This window comes from Corvus cornix, chromosome Z (assembly GCF_000738735.6).
Source record: "Corvus cornix cornix isolate S_Up_H32 chromosome Z, ASM73873v5, whole genome shotgun sequence".
NCBI lineage: Eukaryota > Metazoa > Chordata > Aves > Passeriformes > Corvidae > Corvus > Corvus cornix.
In genome coordinates this window covers 21,586,103-21,612,197 of record NC_046357.1, presented here as the reverse complement: position 1 = coordinate 21,612,197, position 26,095 = coordinate 21,586,103, and the positions used below count along the sequence as shown (strand labels likewise).

The following is a 26,095-nucleotide window of genomic DNA, read 5'->3' as shown; positions in this document are numbered from 1 at the left end:
AGGCTTTTGTGACTACATAAATGAAAAGTTAAACTGCAGTGCTGCATACAAGTTATTTGTTCAGAACACACAGTTAATTAGAGATCCTTCCAGATCCCTTCAACCTCATAGTTCCAGTGCCACAGAAGTCAGTTATTTTCATCTAAATCTGAATATGTTATGATATTTATAAGGAACTAAACACTATAATGGCTCATTTTTACATAAACAATTATTTCCATCGCCAGTGGATTACATTATCTCACATTTACCCAACAGAGATGGAATAAATCAGAGGTGAGAGAGGTAATGACAAATGCATAGAACAGAGGCTAATAAAATTATGTAAAACAGCTGACTATTTTTAAAAATGTAAACACACAGACAAGCTCATCAAGAGCTCTGACTCGAACACTTGATGACTGCGTGTCTGAGGAGGGTGGATTGGGAAAGGGCAGAAGCAGCACACAGCCTGGGTGCTGAAGAGTTGACTGTAATGCACGTTTGCTTCATAATACAGGATAAATTTTTGCAAAAAGCAAAGTTAGGCCCTCTTCTGACAGAAGGATGTGTAACTTTGAAGATGTGAAGTGCTAATGAATGTGTCCACTTGCAAAGCTTCACCAAAATCCTTTGCAGGTGTAGCTGTGTCTCGATCATGCTTTTTTTCTTCTCAAATCACCTTCCCTTGCATTGAAAACCAAGACAATTAATTCAGTGAACTCACCAGTGACATTTTAGTATAAAAAACACAGAGATATATCAGAGAATCACAGAATGTTTTGGGTTGGAAGGGACCTTAAAGATGATCCAGTTCCAATCCCCTGCTAAGGGCAAGGACACCTTCTGCTAGATCGGGATGTTCCAAGCCCCATCCAACCTTGCCTTGGACACTTCCCGGGACGGGGCAGACTGTGCCAGGGCCTCACCACCCTCACAGCCAAGAATTTCTTCCTAGTATCTCATCTAAACCTACCCTCTGTCAGTTTAAAGCCATTACCTAAAGCGGACAGCAGAATGTCTAATTAACTAAAAACAAATCAATCCAAATAATCAGGCATCTATCAAGAAAGACTAATCTGCACTGAGACAAATGTGGAAATACTGACACTTTCTGGACTTCCCAGCATGTTCAGCTCCTCCCAAAGATACCACACATTCCTTTTCATCTTCTTTGAAGTGTCACACAAACCAGCACACTTAAAACAACAGAAGTGAGACCAGCACTCAGTCAATTTAACCCAAGACAGTTGACTCAGCTCTGTGTGGATGTGTGTGCAGGATGCTCCACAGCAGATTTTTCATAACACTGAGCCACCCCCACAGGGATACTGTGTAATTTATATAGCGTTCCTTTGAAAATGCTGCCCTAAAGCTGACTCACTGGCATGCGATTCTACCTAAGGCACATTTCTGGGAGTGGAGCTGGCTCTTTATCAGATGATTCACAAATCAAGCCTGGCGGCAACCCCAAAGAATAGGACCCTTCGGTACCGACATGGTAAGAGAATTGCAGTGCAAAACAAAAGAAGAAAGGATTAAACTAATGCTGTGTTTCAACTGGTTTTGCATAAATAAATGAAGGTTAAAAACAGGCTGCTCCTACTGAGTGCTCAACAGGCTGCATATACAAATTACCCAAGAATGAATATAAATTACAAGTGCATGTGTTAATACAAAGCTTTGTGAGCATCCTTTGCAATCTTGAAAAGCAACATTTTTTTATCCTACATAAGAAGCAAGACTGCACATTTAAATACAGGGGTTTGCATTGTAATGCTTAATGCACATATTCTGCCTCTTCCAAAGGAAAGGCAAGTACCAACTAAGGTTTGTTTCACAACTCCCAACGCAGGTTTCCATAAACATTCACCAGCTGCACTTGGAACCCCACAATAAAAAAATCACAATCCTTGCACACAGATAAAAGCATGCAGGGCTGGCTGCACTTAGCCTTCTAAGAATCTCCTTTCTTCCTCATAATGAAACCATTTTTCTCAAGGGCACAACACTTTAAAGTCTACAAAGCTCTCTGCTCTAAAAATTAGACAGGGCATATCTTTATTATTACCTGTTCATAAAACTTTGACTCACTTTCAAATTTTTTCTTTCAATAAAACAAGTGGCAGAAATCAACATGATGACAGTTTCCTTTTCTCTCTGCTGTACATTAGCTTGCAGGAGATCACCCTACAGAGGATTGTCACATGGATGGACCATTTTTTTCTAAGATACTGAGTTTAACAGATTTTCGCAGTTTATCTATCCATTTCTGTTTCTTTAACAAAATGTGTTCTGTGCTTCCCCATTCTATATAAAAAGATCTCCTCAAGAAATGCTGGTCTACTGTTCTACCACAGTCAAAGTAATGCTCTCATAAAAGCCACATTTTAAATTGCTTGAGCACAATGTAACAAATTATTCCTAATTTTCAGAGCAGCAGTTAAAAACATTTACCTGAGATATCCTGAAAGTAACCAACATTGTGTCATTTACTAAGAGCTCCAACTGGCAGATCAGGACAACTGCAATGTAACTTCAAAGTAGTAAATCCATCTCAGCAGTGCCGTACTCACAGAATCATAAAGGTTAGAAAATACCTCTAAAATCATCAAGTCCAACCAGCAGCACCACCATGTTCACCACTAAACCATGTCCTCAAGTGCCACATTCCACAGCAATTTTCCAGCATCTCCACATCTCCCACAGCTACCCAAGAGCTCAAGGCACTGAACTAGACTTGCTGTGGGTTTATGACAGCCATTTAATGAAGACGAGTTATGAGATACTAAGGAACTCTACAGTTCGTAAATGTTTTATGATCAGACCTTGTTACACATCTTTGTCATGGGAATCAAACAAAACTGACCCTCAGGTACTTAAAAGTTTCAAATACTTTAATTCCACACCAATGAATGCCTTTGCCATAAGGTAGGGGCAGTGAGATACCCTTTTTATGGTCTGACCATCAGGTGACACATCCAAATTCTACAGGAGGGCTGCAAAGGAGCTGCAAGCCCAACAAGCCCTGATCTCAAATCATTTTCTCATCCACATAGCCACTCATATTATTTATTTGCTTCTTTAATTCTTAAGCTAGTAGTATCAAATCTAAATACTGCAATACGGACTTGCATGAGGTACACCATTGAAAAATAAACTGTATCAGTACACTAAAGGCAAAGTCGTGTGGCATTCAAATGATGAAATTTTACAGCTGTTGGGCTGTTCTTGACACCAAATCACCAGAACTAAGAGGTGCCAATTGTTTTCAGCACCAATCAGACTGCTAACAATCAACAGTGCAGTCTTTACGTGTCCAAAGTGCTTCCAAAAGAACAGAGGACTTATGCCACAGGTCTCAGTATGAAGCAAACACAGGCTGGTTCTACAAATGAACAAAAGCTACCTTGGGTATTTAAATAAAGAAGAACTGACTGGGTCAAAAGCCAGTCACATGTGTGATACCAAAAATGTCTCTAACATGGGCTTTACTATCACCTACTTTCTACAGTATTTACTTTTCCAGTTGGCAGAAGAGAAGAAATTTGAGCTCTACTTCAAAAGAACAACAGACAGACCAGAAAGCAGACATTTCTTTCCCACAACACACAAAAGACTTTGCATGTATTTGACTGCAGAAATTAAATAACAGTATGTAAGAGGATACCAAGCTACCAGCTACAAAAAGAGAAAAAGAAAATTAAAAGGCAGTTTTCAGAAGTACCATGCAAGTACAGACAGGAGAAAAAAATTTAAAGAAAAACACTAACTCCCCCTTTCCCCGCCCCCTTCCCCAAAAAAAAAAAAATCCAACCCAAAAGAGCCTTAAAATGCATCTTTTACCCCAAAACTACTTCTTACATTATTATTACTGTTTAGGAAAAAGTGGCTCAGCTGGCAGAACTTTCATAAGAACAAAACTAATTGTTACCAACAGGAGACATAAACTATATTAACAGCTTTCCCAGTAAAAGGGGAGATGGAAGAAAAAAAAAAAAAAAAAAGAGCATGAAGCCTGGAGTATCAATTCAACCTTATTCCATTAATTCAACACAGCCTTATTGCTGCTGGAGCTCCGAGAGTTCCATACAGACAAACAATGAAATCCACTACAGCTGTTAAACAGTAGAAAAACCATTCTGATCTTGTAAAACAAACAAGGGAAATCAGGTGTCTGTTATCAAACTCACTTTAAGTTGAGGAGAGGTTTATAACTAATTATTGAGGGCTTAGGAAGCTAACACTGGCAAGATATTCAATTAATTTCCTCAGCTTAGTTTTATTCAACAGTTCCCGTATTTTTTTTATTATAGTGAGTGGATTCAAAGTCTGTACTTTGCATTTAAGATGACTTATTAACAGCAGTAAGTGGAACCTTCACCTTGAAGGCTTTCCAAACACAATACTCACAGAAATATGTGGGGGTTTTGTAACTCCTCACAGATTCTGCACACTGCTACCAAAAGATGTTGCCTCATCTGGAGGAACCATAGTTATTGGCAACAGAATTTGCATTGATCAGTAATGGGCTCACAGGCACTGCTACCCACAAGACCATTCTTTCCCACAATGGCAACTTCACTTCCAAAAGACCTCTCACCAAATGCAACGAGGGCCCAGACTACCAGCATTTCACCCAACTTCCTTCATTAGGAGACAGCCTTTAAATCATTGTGTTTCCAACCACAAGCACACAGACTTTGTAGACAGCTTCCCTGATCTGTTCTTTACCAACATTTTTTCCCTAAATTGCCAGATTACTTAGAAATGCCTTTCTGGCAGGATCTGGAATTCCAAGGGAGCATGAACCAGGAGAGTGAGCTGAGGAGCCAGGAGAACTACCAGCTGATGAGAAAGCCAAAGCACAACAGAACAACAACACTGCTTCAACCTCACCTTGCTATCACAACAAGCTGATTCTTTTTTGCTTCAAATGTTTGACAGTACTGTTGGAGCACCAGCCTCACACTGGTACCACGGAAATGCAGTATTCCCAATGGAAAACAAACTACTGAAATGGTAATCGTTTCATCATGCAGACAACTAGTATCATAAAGTCTGGCTCTTAGTTATTCCCAGCTCTGCTACTGTGAGTCACTTGGCCTCTACCCATGTTGGATAAATGGAACTGAAATCTGCCTTCTCTAAAATAAGTTGTGAAATGCTAATGATCAAGCATCATGAAACAAGACACTAGAGCAGAGAGGTAGCAAGAGGAACACTTATTCAAACAGTCTGGCTCTTCCTGCTCATTTTGAGGAAACTTTGAAGCATCACACAGAAGACTATCTTCCAGGACACTGCAGAATCCTCACTATAATGTCAAATCCATGATCCACACACACTGAAACAAAAATGCTAGCTTGAAGGACTCTTTAAATACTTGCATTTAATTAAAAAGTGACCACCTGTTCCATTTATGATTCAAAAGTTGTCAGATTGAGTACTAACAGCTTCTAAGCTGTTTTCTTAGAGACCAAATATCATAAGACAGGGTAAGGCTGAAGCCTGTATGCTATTCTGCTACTTAGATCAATTTCTGAGCATTGGAGAGACAGACTACATGGTCAAATTGATACAAAACCCCTGAATACCATCTTAAATAAAAAGGGATATTAGGTGGAACCATTCTGAACCTAAAGCTGACACACCTCTTGACCATGGGCAAGTTACTCGACCTCCCTGAGCAGTCAGTAATGCATCTGACACAGTGTCACTGCAACACCTGCGCCGCCGAGCCGCATCTCATTTCCAGTCCTGCATGAGTAATCCATGTGTGCCCCAGCCACAGGGAGCCAGTCACATCCACGGAGAAGCTGCTACAGGCTCCACTCATCCTGATCAGACATGGGGAGAGGCGACGCTAATGAGTGGGAATGGGCAAACACAGATTTAAATTTGAACTCTTAAACAGTAGCACTGAGTTAAGTGACAAGGTATCAGTCACTCAGCTTAGCTCCGAGATGTATTACATCAGAGAAAGCAACAGTGGAGGCTAATATTTACACCATATGCACATTTTGATTTAAAGTCCCTTTCATCCAGTTCTCTTTTTGCTCAAAAACGCACATTTGTGGACGTTATGTTCTAAACCTCAAGTTGCAGACTCAGAACTGCATTATGCATTAAAAACCTGGAACAAAGATGTGACAGAAAGTACAATTTTTGTGGTGATTTGTGTTGTCCAAGTTCCCTGCAATAATATCTGCTGCTACAGATTCCAGTATCATAAGTTTGGCTGCTCCTGAGTTGGAGTGATAAAGGCTGTTCATGTGCTGAACATTTATTTTGGTTCTGGAAAACCAAAAGTTGTTTCCTTTCCACATTAGGTCATCTCAGAGCATCGACACACACTGTACCACACTTTATCTCAGACCTCTTTCCCAGCACTATGCCTGTCCCCTTCTACCAGTGCTGCTTCATTTTCAGTTCCCTATCGCTACTAGTAATGTTCAGGCCAGGTTTTAGTAATTCTTTTCCAGAGTACAAGTTACACACTGGCAATTATGGTATTTAAATCTTTTACTTTGATCTAGTAAATGTGTCATTAAATCTGCTGCTCAGTTTCTGTCAATGTTTGCAGTTTTCTAAGCCATTCCATCAACTGCAAATAAAAACACAGAAGCTGAGACTGACCACAGACCTAAATCTGTGAAAAAGTACCATCAACACAACGACTTTGAAATGTTATAGACGATTATGCGCAGGTTGCTTGAAACTATTTATACTCACTCGAAAAACTTTCCAAAGCTTTCATATCGCTAGATAATTGGTGGTGTTTTGGTCAGAGGGTAACCAGAGAATTGGTTCACTCAGTGTGGAGCCCCTTCACCGTGTGGTATGTAGAGACCCCCCATCTCATTAACAGATGTTTCAGTGAGATGTTGATATACAGGCAGGTCAAAGATGGCACATACATCCTTGGTGGTGCAGGGAGTTGATGTGATAATATACAAGAGAAAGGGAAGAAAGCGAACAGAATCCAGGCAAAGAATCCTGCATTTTAAAGGTAAATATACAGCAAGGAGATGGGGGTCAGGACAGCCAAGGCAATTATTTCTTGTTGCTGTGACTGAGCTACACCAACTTATCTCCCCAATGTTTGATGTTCAAAGCCCCTCATGATAATCCATATTTATTCTTTGTTCATTCAACCTCAACTTGCCCCACTAATCCCACCCCCTCCACACTGCCCATTTGTCAAAGGCACCCAAACACCCTTCCTACCTCCTCTTTATCAGCTAGAGCAGGGCAACGTTTTCTGTGTGCTGTGACCGTTCTCAACTGCCGTGTGGGTGGCTTCAGGTTCCTTCCCATTTCCCCTCCCTCCACAGCGCCCGGTTTACGGCACCCACTCCTGCTTTGTGCTCTGTGATTCCCTCCAAGCAGGCAGGCTGTGTGCACCAGTCGAGCGCAGGAAGAGGTGCCCAGGCTGCACCACCACACACATCACACGCCTGCACGTGTAAGGAAGGCCACAGTCCTCCCCCTCTCCCAGACTTCTCAGGCGTCTCTCACTGCACCTCTTCACCAAGCCAACCAGCAACGGGGCTGGAGAGCAAGCAGAAATAGTCGACATAGTGTAATTAAAAAATACAAGTGTTTCAAAATGAGTCGGAACTGTTACCCTCATGTTCTCGAGCAGAAATACCAGCTGCCCAGACTCACACACCACCTTCCATCTCACCTGCTGCGTCCCTTCCCTTGGTTCCCCAGACAGAACACCAGTGTCACTGGTCAGCCAGAACCACAGAAAACTCTGTTTTATTGGCTTTCAGTAGCCACATAACCACCCCCTTTGGAGCTTTTTGGACAGCACCAGGCTCCTCTAGATCACTCAAGGTGAGAAATAGTCAGAAAATTACTCTTAAGAATGACTGCTGCTGGACAGATGAGTTCCCCACACCTCATCTCACTGCTTTGCTACCATGTATACATATATATATGTATGGGGGGATGTCTGGGTTTAGCAAACACATGACAAGCAATTTACTGTTCTCCTTGAGAGCTTGTTACAAACCCATTTCCTCTGCAGAGACCACGTTTCCCTCCTCCAGGGCATCAGGAAAAGCTGTGCTGTCCTGGCTGCCTGGCTTCCAGCTCTTGTACCACAGGAGCAGCAATTACAGGTGGTAACTGGGGCAGGAGAACCACACGATGGGGAGCTCAAAAGAGCACCACACTCAGTTTCCACCCTCAAGGTCAAACATTACGTTTTTAATAGACTTGAGCAACGTAACACACTTAAAGAGAAACATTTTAAATGTAGTGTTTGTTTGCTGTTCCAAGGGGAGAGGCATTACTGTTTGTACTTAAATTTTTAGCTTGAAAAATGGAAATAGTTTAGCCCTTGCCTGTAAGTGAAACTATTATTTGTTCTGATGCCTGGCAAGTAGGAGAGGACTTCTAAAACCAAATAAAATCTCTGGGAGGAGGAATTAAAAGAAATTTTACATTTTTAAAGAGATGCTGAAGGGTTCAACGACTTGCTTATTCATTCATTTTTAAAAGCTAGAATTACTTGTCGGGGGGAAAAAAATCAAACAGGACTGACTTCTGCCACCTTGACACACAAGTTTCTTTCAGCTTTTGAAGTGTTGTTAGGTACTTTATGCTGGTTTAAAGTGCACAACTAGTGCATAACTAGTAATAACCACAACCTTGTTTAACTAAGTTATTGCAGTTACAGTTTCACCAAGGTACCTACAAAACTTTGAGGCAAGTAGCCTTGTTCTACTGTTAACAACCTATGTCATAAATACACTTATATGCTACTTAACAAAGGTGGAAGCAATGTAACCCTAAAAAAAAAAAAAAAACCAAAAAACCCCAAGTCTTTCAGAAAGTGGCCTTTGTTGTCCAATAACCTCCAGGCAAAAAGTTACAGTACTGAAACTGGGGAATTAGTTAAAATATTACAAGTCTGCTTAGTCTGCCTTTTTTTCTCTTTTAAAAAGGAACAAGTAGCACAGTTAAGTTTTATATTCCCCTCGGACGGCTGCGTGGCTCGGAGCCACATCTGCAACCCATTAGACGTCAGGAGCTCAAGGGGAACCCGGGCTAGATAGGCAACCAACAGCTTGAGCGTTCTTCCCATACAAAACACGTTTTCCCACCCGCGGAACACACCATCCAAGGTAAACAAAGACGCAAAGAAACCCATGCAGAAGCGCACAACTGGAGCCCTTGCACCCCTTGCTTTTCCCAGGGGTACCCTCCATCAGCTCACACGACTTCAAAAGTCGTTGCAAGGAACGGAAGGGGGGGGAAAAGAAAAAAAAAAAAAAAAAAAAAAAAGGCACGTTACAAAAGTCCCGGGGAAAGACAAAACGGGCCCCGAGTTGCTCCCGGGATCTGTGGGGAATTTCGCCCCGCGGGGTCAGGGCAGAGGAAGGCGGCGGGTCTGGACCAGGGGCAGGAGCGGCAGGAGCAGCAGCAGGGACCACCCCTGAGGGGCTCAGCCCCCGCCCGCGCTCCGGGGATGCGGGGCCGCTCCCGCCCGGGGGCAGCCAGGCCGGTACCGCCCCTCCCCGCGGCGCCGGGCCGCCCCCCGCCCGCACGGCACCGCGCTCACCTGTGCGAGGCTGGGCCCCTCCCGGCCTCCCCGGCGGGGGCAGCAGCCGGGGCATGGGCGGCCGGAGGAGCCGGAGCCGCGGGAGCAGCCGGAGCGGCCGGGAAGAGCCGGGAATGTCACCGGGGCCGCCGCGCCGTCACTTCCGCCCGCCCGCCGCGAGCGCCGCGCGGGCCGGCCGCGCCCCACAGCGCCCCCGCGCGGCCGGAGCGGGAACGGCGGGAGCGCCGCCGCGCCGGGGCCGCGGCACGCCCGTGTCCCCGTGTCCCCGTGTCCCTGTGTCCCTGTGTCCGTGTCCCTGTGTCCCTGTGTCCCTGTCCCCGTGTCCCCGTGTCCCTGTGTCCCTGTCCCCCTGTGTCCCTGTCCCCGTGTCCCCGTGTCCCTGTCCCTGTGTCCCTGTGTCCCCGTGTCCCCGTGTCCCTGTTCACTGTCCCAGTGTCCGTGTGTCACCAGCCCTGAGTCCCTGCCCCGAGTCACTGTCCGTGTGCCACTGTCCGTGTGCCACTGTCCCTGCATCCCTGTGTCACCAGCCCTGTGTCACCGTCCCTGTGTTCCTTGTCATTGACGCTGTCACTGTCCCTGTCGCTCTGTAACAGTCACTGTCCCGGTATCAGTCACTGTTACAGTATCCCTGTCCCCATCACTGTCCCTTGTCACTGACACTGTCCCTGTCACTGTTACACACACCCCCCAGGAGCCCTCACACACTCCGAGCGCGTTCTCCCTTCGACACCGGTCCTGGCGATCCTGCGCTCCCTGAGACCACAGAATCCCGGGATTTTGGGTTTGGAAGCCACCTCTGGAGACCCGAGCCCTGGGGGCTGGGCGTGGGAAGTGTGAGGTGCAATCAGAGCGACCTTGTAATGACCTCTTTAAACATTGTGATGCGCACTTTAAACACTGTAATGCCCTCGTTAAACATTGAAATGCACGCTTTAAATATTAAACACCCTCCTGGCGTTTCTGCACCCCGGGGTTTGTGCTGCTCAGCTGCCGGTATCGTCCCTGCGACTCAGAAACGTGGCAGGAAATCATTTCGATATAGTCCATCAGTCCTGATCAGGGCTACGAACACCTGGGAAATCCAAGAGTTAAACATTCACCATAGCTCGTGGCACAGACTCAGTCCTAGGGCTGGTAGTACGGAAATGTGTGGGAAATCCACCCGCACCACCCCCCCAAATCCTGTACGTGGAGTGGGGAAACCCAGACACCATGCCACCTCGTAAGAATTGTGTCGTATTAGGAGAGATGAAGAGATTCAGCTAGAAGCTGAGCTACGCGCTCAGGAATCCACAATTCTTTTTTAAACCAGTACTTTGCAAGGTAATTCTCACTAAATATGCCAAAAAAAAAAAAAAATCTATTCGAGGAAGGTGAATGCATTATTGGTGGTGTCAGCATGAAGGCATGCACTAACAAAATATGTTCTTGAGCAAAGATAAAACCTTCCCCGTGCTGGGCTGCTGGCAGCTCGGATCTAGAGCCCACTCCGATTTCCTACGCGGCTTGAGCCACCAACCTTCACCACCCAGCTGGCTGCTTCTGGGGGGGAAAAAAACATCCAGAACCTGTATTTACAGGGAACAATGTGCTTTGGAGGCACGGCTCCTGAAAGACACCCGGAGGACACCACGCAGCTCACAGGCGTTGGGACACGGCAGTCGGGAACAGGCAGTGCAGTTTTGGACGGAGTACAGGAAAGCTTAAGGACACAGGCGAGGGCGGTGAGCATCTGCCTTGGATTTGCAAGAGGAGTGATACATGGGAAGGAGCTCCAAAACTCCACGGCTGAAGGAATCGGCAGGCTGGGGGGCTTTGCAAAAGAGAGGAGAAGGAATTCTGGCTGTCTTAAGTACCGCGGAATTAGTAAACAAAGTGGGGAGACACGAGTGATCTGTAAATGTCTGAATGAAGTAAGTGACGTCAAGGGAGAAGGCTGGCGACACATTAATGGTTTTAATGGAGTGAAATTACAGAAGGGCATGTCTAAGTTGAGAATCCGTGTGGAAAGCTTATGAATGGAGAACCACAGGCTGGAAAATTGTCTCCCTAAGGGAAGTGGTGAAAGCTTTATTGCCTGAGATTTTAAATGCCAGATTAGGGGAAATACCAGGGGACTCGTTCTGAATTTTCAGGGAGATTGGGCTGAAAGGGAAGGGAAGAGGAAAGGCTGGAGGTGATGCTGGCTCCAGGAATTTTGAGAGTACAGCCCAGTGCCTCTTCTAGGCTCCTCTGGCTCCATGTTATCATTCTTTGACTGTGTCTGCCAAGAGTGCAATGATTTCAGCATTAGTTACCCCACGAAGAAGTGATAAGAACTCCTTCGCCAGAAGAAATGCGGTTGAGCAGAGGGAATCTCGGCGCTTCCCCAAGGACAATGGGAGGAAATCAGCTCAGTGCTGGAGCATAACCCCAGCTGTGTGGAGCCACATTCTCTTGTCAAAGTAAAAGTTGGTTGTGGGAGCATTTTGGCTCTTAAGGGCCTCCAGAGTGGCGTCTCTCAGCCAGCTGCTGGCAGGGGGACACTCCTCTGTTCCTGCTCCCTTTTCTTTCCCAGCCCCAGGCCAAAAGTTTTGCTCCAGCTCCAGACTGAAGAATGACTTTTCAAGAGCTCATTCGGTGGCATCCATAGGCACATTACTAAGCATCCTCTGCAAAGGAATATGCAGAAGCTTCACCTTCTGAGCAACATTTAAACAACACCCATTTTCCAAGCTTCCACAATCACAAATGTGCTGCTGATACCCAGACAAGCCATCCCCTTGCTCCTCTGTGAGGTCACCCAGGCTCCTCTGCAGACACAGCAGTGGCCAAAGAGGGAGCATGAAAAGGTGTTGAGAACACCATGGTGTTCACCCATCCCCAAGGTACAGCCAGCATCTCCTTGGGAAGGAAAAGAAATAAAACACTTCCTTGCTGCTAGGTTTTATCAGCCAACATAATCTAATTAACCAGCACAGCTGCTTAATTAGCATTAGAGGCATATTTATCAAGGGGCTAGAGGAAGCATTTATTAGATTAGTTTGTACTTTTGGAGTTGCTGGATGTCTTTTTACTACAGTTTACATGGTTCAGGATGGTGCAATGCTGCAGGACTTCAAGGCAGAAGGAGGCAGCCCTGTGTCCTCCCATGCAGGAGGTACCTGGCAAAGAGAGAAGGAACCGCAATTCTTTGAACACACTCTCATTGGTAAAGCCTCTGCTTACTCACATGTGGTGTTTTTCTGTAGGAGAAATATTTGTGAATTGGAGAAGCAGAAATACATTCAGCCCAGTACTAAAATTCTTCAGTGAAGTGAGCATTTTACAAAATAAGAAATGTCTCTAAAGCTGCCTGAAGTTACTAACAGCGACTGCCTATACTTGGAGGCAAAGTGAAGGATTTCCTGCAAGTTCACACAGACCACGATCACTATTGTTTCACTGCTGACCCTGTACTTTAAAAAGCCAAAGAATATCTTAGAAATAGAAAACCTTTCCCAGACTTCTAAGACCTATTCAGTTCTAAATGTAATTTAAAAGATCTTTAACACACTTACCATTTGACACATCAAATGTTGCTTGTAAGTACCCAAAACAGCATTGAGTATCAAGGTATTTGGAGTGTTTTACTGGAGATGGTACCAAATGCAACCAACTTACTTCTAAAATAAATCTTGAAACTTTTAATGTTTTTAGTTATTTTTAATCAAAGTCCCATCTTAATATTCTATATCTACCAAAAGATTTATATAAATGAAATAAGATTTTTGAATACTTGCAAGGAAGAATGAAAACGAACAATGAAATGTTTGCAACAGATGGAGTATTTCTTTAGTACTAGTCAAAAGATAAAGTCAAAAGAGATTCTATCCACACCTTTTGATTCAATGCATTTTAAGTAAAAGACACATATGCCAACTTAGAAGCCTTAGATTTGCCCAATGGATTCTGCATTTCTCTAGCATTTTACTGTAATTATTCTGGGTTTAATACCTAAATGTTTGCTTTTAAATAGATCCACAATACTTTGCTAGTTTGCAGACAATTTTTTTTTCCTAAAGCAGTTATTATTGTGCATATTGGCCTGATAAGAACAGGTATGTCAATTTGTGGTGAAATGTATACAAGTTTTCACTTGAGGCTGACCCCCATTTTTCACATCTAGTTCATAGTTTTAATTTCTTTTTTGTTTGTTTGTTTTTCGGGGTTTTTTTGTTTTGTTTTCAGGTGGAATTCCTCATCTTTTCCAGGAGGAGGAATTGAGCATGCAGTAATAGAATACAAACATCATTGTTGGGAAAATGGAAGGCCTGCAGCTCAGCCCGGCTCCAGTTCTGGCCCTGTACCTGCTCTTATCTTGCACAGGTGTCTCCAAAACTCAGTCTGGGAGCTGAGTGGAGCAGCTGATGTACTCTGCAGGGACACTGAAGCAGCGGAGGCCTCTCCAGCCTCGTGTCCCTCTCAGTTTGGTGGTTATTCCACATTATCCAACAGCCGAGGGTCCAGCTGGCAGCCACCGTTGTGACCCCCGTGGACACTCAACAGCTGCCAGAGCAGAGGGGGAAGGCCAGAATCAGAGGTTTTCTCAGCCAGCCTGGTGTTCTCCTGTCTCAGCAGAACCTCTGTGAGCTGTTCCTCCTCTGGCATCCCACCCCCACGCAGGAAAAGCTGGTCTGTCCCAGAACACCAACAGCAAAAAAGGGTTCCTACAAGGCACGTTGCTCATGCAAAACCAAAGAGCTGAGAAACCTTCCCAAGAGGCTCCACAAATCTCATTTATTTGACTTCTCCCGATTTCCATCAAGAGCTGAGCAGTCAGAGATGACAACTGTCTGCTGATTTATGCTGCGTGTGCTGGGGACAGCTCAGCTGTGACACAGAGCTCGGATGCAGCTGCCGGGGATTTTTTTTTCTCCTTGAGCTTTCCAGTGCTAGGAAGCAACACGTGGCTGTGTTTGGGCAGCTCTCCAGACAGTCTGGCCCTGCTGCTCTCTAGATTCAGGCTCTTCACGTGCTGTGAAATAGCAGCAGTCAGGGAGCAGTGCAGCTGCTCCGTGGGCGCAAGGAGGGGAGAACAGCCTCCAGAATTCACAACTGGTGCAGCACTACATGACAAGGTGGTGCTATGGAAGTGCCACAGTCGCCAGGAAATCCTCCCAAGCCTGGAGTTGTGGTTTACATGTGTGAGATAAAAAGCAGTCTCCTAATGTTAGCCAATAAAGTCTTGAGGCTCTCGTTGAAAAGCAGGACTGGTAGCACCCTCAAGCCCTCATCTAATCCATCTTTGTATCCCAAAACGTGATCAACATTCCCTCACATTTTAAACATTCAAGCAAACCATTTCTAATCTGCTTTTAAGAGCTTCCAGTAATTAAGATTCCTTAATTGCCAGGCTATGACCTCCAGTGCCTTACACTGGCTTTCTTTTTACATCATTCTTTGATGTCTACCCAGCCATGTTCTGATGTCTTCCAAGACTACAACTTCTTTCCCCTTCCACAACAGGAAAATGAGATTATATTCTTGTTCTTTCCGGGTTCAAACACCACTCCCATGGCTTTTGGGTGGGTTTTATCCGTAAGCAGTAGCTGTGCCTGTAGTCATCCCTACACTATGGTGCCTGCTCCAAATTTCGCATCGCTTACCTCTGAGGTAATTTCCCTTGAGCCAGTTTAGCCCATGAATTTTCTGCTTGCTTTCGCCCTTGTTTCCTACCCCAGAAGGAACTGAAGATAGATAGCCACAAAACTAAGGCAACTCATCCTTTCCTAACAGCTCAGTTTAAACACCTGGAACTAAACAGCAACTCCTGCTGGTGAATGAAAGAGGAGGCTGGAGATTCCCACGGGCAATGGCTCTCCGAGCTTCCCTCAATTCTTCCCCATCACAGCAAAAGGAAAGGACAGAGGTCACACTTGTGCTACTTCACTGACACCAGTGTAATTCTGAATCTCCCTTCCTGCAGATCAGTGAACTTCTGCAGAGAAGTAACAGCTCCTGAGGACACGCATACCATGCAAAATCATGGCATTAATCTCTTGCAACTCCAAGTGCAAACAGATTGTCACCGAGAGCACCGCTATTTGCCTGGATGTTTCCCAGTACAAACAGGCCCATGCTCAATGTCCTGAGGTGCTGCTACTATTTCTAGGTTTCACTTTTCCCACACCCACAGATTTTCTGATTTTTTGCTTTGGTACCAAGCAGCTTCTAAAAGCTGGAGAGTGCAAAAACACTTCTGAAAGTGTTGAAGGCTGGTGTACTGATGGCATGGAAACAAGAGGGCTCAGGGAACCCTCAAGGAAGACGACATTTGAGGTAGAATTGTTAAAGGCAATCTCACTTCAAGATCATCATGTCCCACAGTGGTTCTGCAAAAATACTGTTTTCAGATCTAAAAAGGTCTTACTGTATGGGACTTTTTTTTGTTTTAAAGCTATGCCTGCCTTATCATTAGAGCTATTTATCTGCTTTACAGGTGTATCACAGAGGGAAAAATAACTGGTAAAGACAACAGCAAGTTTGAAGGTTCTTTAATGAAAAATAGGTGATGTTTACAAACACAAGGCCAAGAGAAAGAAGAGCACAGTAAGAATTCCAAAATGCATTGCTAGTGCAAGTAAGCAGGCAACAGAAGGAAAATCATGTTCCACATAGGCCACTTCAGGTGAACTGGGGTTTGCTGGGCTATGTCAGCTCGAAAGGCACAGCCTCGATCTGCCTTGAGAGCTCTTCGTCCAAGGCTTTCTAGTGGGAGAGAAAACCAACTGGAATCAGGGACCGTGAGACAGTTTCCACACACTGCTGGTAAACAAACACATCTGCAATGATCAGACCCTGGGAGGTTGTTAGCAGGGATGGATTAACCCCAGTGCTGAGCTGGATGGACTCGTCACTGCAAAGGGCAGACAGCCACAGGGAAATCTCCAAAGGAAGGGCTGGACAAGCTCAGCTGCCTTTACCCTGTGCCCCAATGTGATTTTGGACACCTCTCAGCCCACAGGTCCTCCCCAGAGGTGAGCATTCTGACCTGAGGACAGCCTCAGGCTGGCAAGGGGAGCTTGTGTTCCTGAATCAAACAAGTGGCGTGTGCCAACGTCGGCAGTCTCACCTGAAAATGTGCAAAATGCTCTCACCTCGCTGTGATTTTCGATCACAGTTTTAAGGCTTACCACTTGTGCTTTACAAGCAAGCAGGCAGTAGCCCAAAGGAACAAAAACAGGTTTTATGGGGCTCAAATGTGGCCTGGTTCGCTCAGGAAAGCTACATATGATCTTCCCAAACAGCTTTACGGTGTTTGGTTTAACAGCCACACCTGCAGATTACACAAGCATGGAGGAAATGGGCACTATGTTTTATAGGGGAAGGTCCCCATTGCAGTCTACAAAGCAGCTGTTGACTAAAATATGGGCCCTGGAGTCCTCTGAGAGTTCAGGAGGAGCAAGGAAGCTTCTGAGACCGACACTGAGTGAATAAACATTCCAATAAGCAAAACTCATAGGGATGTAGCTACCTAATACCCACTAATATCACTGTGCCCAACTGACTTTGCAGCTTAGACATCACTCCACCAGTTCCCCTTACCAGTATCTACAACTTCTGCCTTACCAAATTTCCCCATGAGAACATTAAGACTACAGTCTAAGGTGGGTAAATCTGTAACCAATTAATACATGTAGCTCCTGGAAAGATAAAAAAGCTCTTACAAGTTCGTTTCTTGCTTCTTCAACCATCACTCGTGCCAGGGCAATGCTCTAATGAGAGAAAATGGCATAAAAACCAGTAATTCATCAGGAAACAAGAGTCCCTGCACCTTTAAAAGAGTCTAATGATGAGCCTCAAGTGAATTAATGGACAATTAATGCAGTTTTGTGTATGCACTTCACACACAGAAGGTACTGACATTAAAAGCCTAGTATTGGTTTGGTTTGGGCAATTATTTCAAAAGTCTGGTATGCCCTAAAATCTAAAAAACCCCTTCATTTTAAGCAATTTTCCAAACCTACCAATCAAGGGACTTGATTTTAAACATATTTGTGCAAGAAGTTTCCAAAGCACAGTTAAGTTTGCAAGGATAAACCTCCCTCCCCTCCTTCTGCCTGCACCAGAAGTGAGGCACTGGGGCTCTCCCTGTCTCCATTGAAAGCAAGGCTGGAGGAGGGAACTGAAGAACCTAATCCCATCTGAATGTCCTGTTCCACTTGAGGGAAGGAGGAAGCTGCCTCTTGGATGAAGACAATTACACAGAACACCAGTCCCACCCTTCTACCCACAGTCTTTTTTTTTTCTAGGAGCAAGACCTCAGTGTTTGTAGGAGGGAGATGAGAAACTTGCATTTTCACACAGCTGAGGACCCAGCACCCTCAAGAGAAATCAAAGAAAATTATGGAGCAGCCAATTTAGGGGACAAAACCTACATTTGGCTACTTCTTCATGATCCTTAAAATCCTGTTCAGAGGTCCAAACTCTGCACCGCGTGCTGTGTCCACCCTATTCACAGCCTGATGACAGTTACAGCTAATGTACTGGTAAACCTCAGAAAGTTGGTTATCCTAGGGGATTACCTTTTCTTCCATATTTCTTTGTCCAATTCCTGGCTAATTCACCTGAATACTAATTGACCCAGTGAATCTACTTTGTTAGAACAGTCTGCCTGACAAGCATACTTAATTTCTTGATTAATAAATAGAGATTAAGTCTTTGGTTTACATCATTAACAGACCTGTATGACATCTACCTGTCCACCAAAGCCATCACAACAATATCCTTTACATTCTGAAGTCCACTAAAATTAACCTGATGGCAAATACAATAAAACAGTGGAGTAAGTAGTTACAGGAGGTAAATCATGGTAGGACTCCACTTCCTTCTTCAATGGCTTAAGTTTTTCCTGCACTGCAGCCAGTTCCTGCAAAGAGAGCAAGACAGATTATATTCTAGGGAATTATTTGTAGAATTGATGGAAATGACTGAGATAGATCCACAGTTATCTACAGCACTTCAAAATTTTAGAGCTTTCATCCTCCTTAAACCACACAGAAAACTGAAGCTTTGCACATGCAGCAGCAAAAAGACTCTCCCTTACACTTATCAAGGGGAAGTAATTTCTGTTTGGGGCTGCAAACTGAGTACCTTCCGCAGTCCTGAACTCTTTTCAAATAACCAAAGTTATGTAAAAAAGATAAAGTCATTTGTGCTGCCCATTTCACTGACATCTTGGCAAAGCAGTTCTATACATGTCAGGGACTCAAACCTTACCTTATGCTGGGGCTCTAGAAGAGGACAAGCCTAGAAAATTTGCCTGTGGCTTTTTGAATGCAAAATTCCAACAAAAATTAGTTCTGGCCAGTACTCTCCCATAACACCGGGCAACGTGAGCACTGCCACCCAGTGCTGGTTCGTGAGAACCACAACAGAGAAACCAGGAAACCTATTTTCACTGTTCCACTTGAAAACATGCAGGAAAAGACAGCAAAAGTAATGAGAACACTGAGTTCCCACTACAGTAACAGCAAAAAATATGACGACATGGTGAGTGCACTCAAACCAAGGCAAAACATACGTCACATGTGTAGAAATGTTTCAGCACAAAGCTGTAAAGTCAGTAGTTACTGACTCAAGCAATGTGCTTTTTATTTAATGTATGTTCCACTGGGCTTACAATACAGCTGAAGAAAGTTATGTTTGAAGACACGAGAAAAAAAAATAGCACACAGTAGTTCAGAATTTGGGATTCATTTGACCTTATCCCCTTGTTTTGAAGAGGTTTAATTCACACAAAGTATAAAGAATCACATGGGTCATTCCATCAAGGAACTGCAGTACACAGATAGCCATGCAATGTGATATAGTCCACAGGACATCCACTCTGTTTATAACATGGAGGCAGATCTGTTTTCAGTGGCAGGGAATTAATTCCAGGAAAATTCTCCAGTAGATGCCTCTAAGAGAGACAAATCCATACCACAGACCCCAGTTCATGGGTATCCATCTACAGGATTTTAATTTGTGCTTCCTTTGGCCATTAAGATTTGTTCAGGTAACCCAACAGCGAGCTACAATTCCTGAAAGCACCCAACAAGCAAGCCTGGGTTGTTCCACTGTAGAAACATCCCTCTTGTACCCAAAAACCTACCTCAGACAATTTCACAAGTGCTTCATGTGTCAGGGATTGGTCCAAGCCCGTGGCAATAAGCTGCTTCTGTAAACAGGACAGGGCACAAAACACAACAAGGAGAATAAAGATTTCACCATTTACTTCTGGTTTTAGCTAAACAGGCAAAGAAGAATGCAGGTTGTCCACCACAGAAATGTGTGCTATTTGAGCCACAGCTATAGCTGGTGTATGAAACCAGGTGCTGCTAAAATTTCTATCAAGAATAACAAGTCTTTTCCAGAAAAACAGTGGAAGAAGGGCACATGGCAAGGCTGAACAGAGGGCTCTCAGTAAAATGTCAACTGCAATGCAACACTTTCCATCTCATATTTGTCAAGGTATCAGACAGCATCCAAGCATTAAACAAAGCATTTACATGTCCTTCATCATTTAGGAAAGGTGAAGGAGCAGGCAGTACAACTTCTGCTTTCTGCATTTAGTCATACATTCTTTTTTAAAAAAAAATGGGTCATATTCATAATTTTGAGACACAATTTACCTCAGTGAATCAGCTGCTCTACTGATAGCTGTGTTCTTTTGCATGACAGTAGCTCACAATAACCACCAGGTAATCCCAGCTAACAAAGTTCTCAGGGAATGAGGAGAGCGCATTGTACTGATCACAGAATGTGCTGAGGAGAAACCAGCAGGGACAACTGAACTGTGTTTACATGTTGTCCTGTTAGCTCAAGAGTCACCAGTCATGGAGTTTAGGAAGCCTATGGAATGTCTCTGTAACTACAAATCTGGGCTCAACCAACCACAGCTGTGTCATCCCATAACAGTGTCTTGTAAGAAAATTCCTTCTGCCTACCTCAGCATCCTTGACCCTTATTTTTAGATCCTCAGATTTTTTTTCCAGGAATATCAAGTTCTTGGATCGACTTGCAGCTTTGGCATTTTCTGCTTCCTGAGATTCTGTTATTTTTTTAATATCCCTTAAAAAATAACACAAAAAGAAAAAACTATTACACTCAAAGATATATCAGTATACAAATACTGTTACTTATCTATGCTTGAGCTAAACCCTGCCATACAACCAACACAAGAAAGAAGAAAATGGAGAAAACATTGTATTTCCCTGTGAGATTTTCCAGTGCAAACATATAGAGCTGTTACTTCCAGAACCCCAAAGGCCAGGGAAAACAGTGGCAAAGGGAAAAGCCATATGCCTAAAAGCAAAGGGTAATAGTCTCACTTAGAGACCTGTTACATGAGCTAAACCTCACATCAAGAGGAGGCAAATCTGCACAAAGTATATGGGACTCTCTTCCACAAGCCCAATTACCACTTTAAAAGACAAAAAAACACCCCAAAAGTAATTAGACTGGAAGGGAGCTGTGGAGACCATCTGGGCCAATCCCCACTAAAGGCTAGGGTTGATCCTGCTGTGCTTGGCAAAGCACTTCAGATTACATCCTCCAGGGAATGGACGTGATACTGATTTTTTTTTTAGAATTATTGTTATTATGTCTCCTACACACTGGTTAAGGGAACTCCTTACCCAAGAATGGCTTTTGTTTTGCCTCCCTCAGTCTGACTACAGAGCCCATGCTAAATGTGCTGAGAAAACCAGATTTGCCTTCAGCCTCAGACAAAAGCAACTGGTGGAAGATGCAAGCTCGTATCTGAAAACTGCTGATAGACCACTTTTGCTGTAAAATAATGGGTTTGATGCTTTCCCAGACCTCTTTTGATTACTGAAAGTATCCATAACACATGGGTTTTGATATACTTCCAAATACCTCAAACTGGACATGTGTCAAACCCCTAAAAATTCAGTTATCCTTGTTAGTTACCATAACCAATGTTACCCAAGACAGAGATCACAAGGTCAGAGATTAAAGTATTACTTTAATCTTTCCCTTTTCCTTATCCATTACTTACTCCTCTAACTGCTTTTCCATCGTCAGTGTTGAAGCTAGTTTTTTTGTGAGGGTGTTCAATTTCAGTTCCATTTCTTCGTTTTTTGATTTTGTTTTAAACAGTTCCGAGGTCATATAATTAATGGCACCGTAGAAGCTGGTGAAGAGAGAATCAGTGGTAATGCTCAGGAGTCAGCTCTTCTCAAAGTCAGAGTTATTGTTATTCTTTTCTCCACACTTTACACAAATGACTTAGTTTCCTCCTGATGTTATGGCAGGACTAAGTTAAAAGAAAACACGAAGGGAATTTGCTTTCTATAACTAACACAGATTTGCAAATGGAAGGGAAAACAGACCAGCAACATGAGTAAGAGTAAGTGAACACCACCTGGCACTCTGGTGAATAAAACCACTGGATTTGAAACCACCAGGTGCTCCACTCCTGGCTTGCCACATTGCCTTTGAGAGAAACTGTATTCAGGCCCTGAAAATGCACAGTCACAAGATGTGCCCAGCAGTATCTGAGTCTCTTCCTCTGCCCAAGCAGCTTAAACCTCTTCTCCCTCCAGCTCAGGAAGACAGCTGTAAGAGCCAAGATCCTGAATACCACATAAAAATTGGATCCCAAAGCAGATTTTTCCCCTTCTTTACTGCAAGTGCTGCAGTGTCATGGGTCAAAGCCATGCTAGGGAGAGAGGCCCAGGGAGACCAGACTAACAGATGCCACTTCTCCATGGCAGAGGGAATCTCCTCACATGAACTGAGGCCAGATGAGATAGACAAGAATGAGGAGCTGAGACTGGAAGACCAGTCATAATTCCCCAGTCTTTGCCTAAGTAGTGTGAACACTGCTATAGCTTGGGATACCTGGCACAACCATTCAACTGGCAGCAGCCTGCAGCCATGGACCACAAAAGCATGAGCAAAAAAGAGGGATTTAACTCTGTCCCAGACCCTTCTCAGTCTTTAGAGTCTTCCTGTGCTGGGATAACCCAGAGTAAGCACTTTCTGCTCAGTTCCCATGCGCTCCAAAGCTGCCAAAGGCATGCAAAATAAGCTGGACAAATAAGATTCCTAGTGTCAAAGTCAAGTTTGAAGCTGCTGATGTGAAAAACCAGAGGAAAACAGCACAGACCATCACCTTGAATGAAGAGTGTAAGAATTACCTGGTAAGAGACGTGTCCTCCACTTCGAGTGCCATCGCACTTTCTACCAGGTCATTGAGGTCTGTGGTGGCTTCTTGGGACAGACTGTCTACGGAAAGACCCAGGCTTTCTTCAAGAATATCCTGCCAGTACTTAGCTGAAAAATACATACAACCCAAAATAGTGATTTTTTTACTATTACTGTTCTTTTACGGAACTCTCTGAAGCTGGAACCCAATCCTGCACCGGGAACTTGGCTACCTGCCTGCTGTAAGGGGAAAAAGACACTTTAAAAAAAGGCTTAAGCATGCCAAACTGCTGCCACATCTCCATTTGTCAAACGAATTCAGGGTATAAAGGGAGAAAGCACTGCTCCACTCCTTCTCAGACCAGTCTGTCTGACATCAAACAAACAAGAGCTCACCCTTGTGCTACAGCAGTGAACACACTGGGTCATTGCCCCACAAAGCTCAGCCTGTGCCTGGTTTGTGGCAGACCCAGGAAGTCCGCTTCCATCACTTTTTGTTTGGTGGCAAGGCACTTGAAGACTTGCAGGAATGAAAACTAAACACACTTTCATATAAAAACATCTTCATATGTACTATGCCAGCCTTTGCACAGAAAAGTGAAATTCCTTCCTTAGAAAACCCAGTGAAGGGACGGTCCTTTAGTATGTGTGTTAAAAACATATTATGGTCTCCCGAAACACTCACTTGCTCAAAAAAACCCGAACACATTGTAAAATACTCACTCTAGGCAGCTTCAGCACAACTTAAATCACCTCGCTGCTGTTTCAGATTCCTCCAGGGCTTTCCTTAACAGTGGCTGAGCACCAGCTCAGACTCTTGAATGAGCTGCAGGGACACTTCCCTCGTGTCTTGGGGTGACTTTATGATGTTGTATCCCATATTGCTGTTCTATGCCCAGAAATTAATTTTGTGCCTTTTTATACCTTTAAACTGAGCCTGAGAGGGGGGAGAGAAAACTGTACATTTTCAAAGCAGTTTGCAGTTTGTTTTCATGTTCCAAGGACACAGATAAACCTCTCTTGGCTCTAACAGCAGCGGCTGGAGAGGGAGGAAGCAGCTTGCTTTCCAGCCAGTTTTTTCAGCTCCTTTTCCTCCGGAGAGTTGAACTTTGTTTTCCTGGGACTCAGATTTTTCCCTTCTTCTCTGCTAGATGGTTTCAACACCACAATACATTGGGAGGAATTTCCACCGAGGCCTTGGCCCTGGAGGTGGGCACACCACCCCGTCCCAGCTCCAAGAAGGAGGGGAGAGGCTACCTACAGAAGGACTCTGAAATTTTCCCAGGTTTTTCTCTCCATAGCGAGAGGTTCTACTATTTAGCATTATTATCTTTTTTCTGTGTGTTTGTTAAATAAATAGTTTTATGTCTTTCAATTTCCTTCGAGGAAAATTTATTTTTTCCCAAACCTGGTGGGGGAGGAGTGGTTGTAACCTGCCTTCTCTCAGAGGATACATTTCCAAATTGGCCCAAACCAGTACACCTCTCTATCCAGGCAATATTTCCATGCTGTGCTATCCAGCCCAGCAGACTAGGAGGTTTTAGCAATTAACCCGCTTGTCCACATCTATGGCCTACTCAAGATGGCTTAAAAAATTGTCCTTGACCAACCTTATGCCACTGTAAATTCAGCTGAAAGGAAGGTGTGTGATGCATTGTAGTAAAAACTGCATCAGAACAAAAGCTGAGACTGTTTCAGTTACATATACATATTCCTAAGTTTTTAATAAATACAATCATCAGGATCACTGAGGAAAGCCTGACTCGGATGGAACTGAGAAATGGAGCTTCAAACTCACCTTCTGCTTCATACTTGGCTGCCTGGTCCTTCATGTCCTCTATCAGCAATGAAACATCCCTGTCTCTCTCTTCATTGCATTCCATAACTTCATGCAAAATATCCACTGTCCTTTCATTCACCTCATACCTTGGAACAGGCTTATCCCCATATAATTTCTTTAGCCATAAAGTAACCTGCCAGAGAAGGGAGACAAAAGAGCAAGCAATCACGTGAAATGACAGAAAATAGCTGACAGATGTGAAAAATGTAAACCACTGCAACCTCTACATTCCTGAAGAGTAACTCCTACATCAGTCCAGGAGGCATGGGTGGGAAAGGGGGAGACAAATTCCTTCTTCTCCTTTAAACACCCTCTGTGGTCTATAAAACTGTATTATATCCCTTTTAATCTCCCTCATTTCTCTGGACACCTGCTTATCTCCCTGTGATAGAATTTTATCTTTTTATTCACGTGACGTGTTGTCTACAGACACAGTAATGACCCAAGATGTTAAAATGGGCATTTGGAAAACTGGTGAACACTGTGTAAAGTGTGTGGGATAAAACTGCCCGAGCCATCATTGGGAACAGCCTCTGCAGGAGAGTGGGAGAGAGTCACCACAATGTGCAGGCACAAGCCCTGCAAAGCATTTGTACCATTAAAAACAAGGTCAGGAATGAGAGATAACTCAGTGCTCTCAGCTAGGGCTGTGATTATGGAATCACTGAATTGCTTGGGTTAAAAAAGCCCTCCAGGATCAACAAGTTCAACCATTCCCCCAGCACTGCCAAGGCCACCACTGACCCATGTCCCCAGGTGCCACATCCACACAGCTTTTAAACCCCTTCAGGGATGGGGACTCCAACACTGCCCTGGGCAGCTGCGCCAGGGCTGGACAGCCCTTTGAGTGAAGAAATTTTCCCTAATATTCAACCTAATTAAATTAGACAGGTTAGATCATGACCAGCAAGAACTGAAGAACGTGGAAGTTCTAAATCATGTAAGGAACATAAAGTCCTGCATAAAGCTGCCTAATAAACCTGACGGAGAATGGACGCGGCCGTATAACTTTAAAAGCCATTTTTTTCCTAGCACCTCTTTCTTCATCCTGCTGCCATACCAGCACCTCAGCAGCAATGGAGAAAACCACGGCACCCTGCGGCGCAAACAACACGGACGATGTGTGTGTCAGAGGAAAAATGGAGAGAAAGAGAAAGCCACCGAAGCCCCGCCGGCCCCCGTTACCCGTATGAGCTTCTCCTCAAAGGGATCGCGAGCCCCTCCTGCCGCCGCCGCCGCCGCCATCCCGCCCGGAGCCCGACGGGAGTGGGCGGCTGAGGGGCGGGGCGGCCGCCGCGGGAGGAGGATGGCGGGAGGGACAAATAGTAATGAAAAAATGATTAACAGTGATCCGGAATCGTTAAGCATTCTGAATCGAGACGTCTTTTAGTTAAGGGAAGGTGTTAAAAGACGCCAAGCGAACCCAAACAACGGCAAAACGAAACAAAAGAGGTGCAAGAGGAAGGCATCGACAAAGTATAGCAGAAAGCTGCCTGGGGGTGCTGGGACAGGGGCTGGACATG

The 26,095-nt window shown here is 44.4% G+C and overlaps 2 protein-coding genes across 2 annotated transcripts in view; both read right to left on the bottom strand.

The window, feature by feature from the left end:
- The window catches only part of CZH18orf25 (chromosome Z C18orf25 homolog), a 45,192-nt gene extending 35,498 nt beyond the window's left edge, over positions 1 to 9,694 (bottom strand). Inside the window, exon 1 of the mRNA XM_039566838.1 lies at positions 9,557 to 9,694. The gene's annotated coding sequence lies outside the window, so the exon portion shown is untranslated. The remainder of the gene's footprint in view (positions 1 to 9,556) is intronic.
- A 6,360-nt stretch (positions 9,695 to 16,054) lies between these two features.
- Positions 16,055 to 25,833, bottom strand: HAUS1 (HAUS augmin like complex subunit 1). The gene is made up of 9 exons (XM_039567234.1): positions 25,758 to 25,833; positions 24,531 to 24,705; positions 22,726 to 22,861; positions 21,582 to 21,716; positions 20,509 to 20,632; positions 19,674 to 19,739; positions 18,375 to 18,446; positions 17,245 to 17,292; positions 16,055 to 16,285 (listed from the first exon to the last, which is right to left on the bottom strand). Exons 1-9 carry the CDS (start codon positions 25,815 to 25,817, stop codon positions 16,226 to 16,228), a joined length of 876 nt encoding a protein of 291 aa, XP_039423168.1. The 5' UTR covers positions 25,818 to 25,833; the 3' UTR covers positions 16,055 to 16,225.
- Between the last annotated feature and the right edge of the window lie 262 nt (positions 25,834 to 26,095).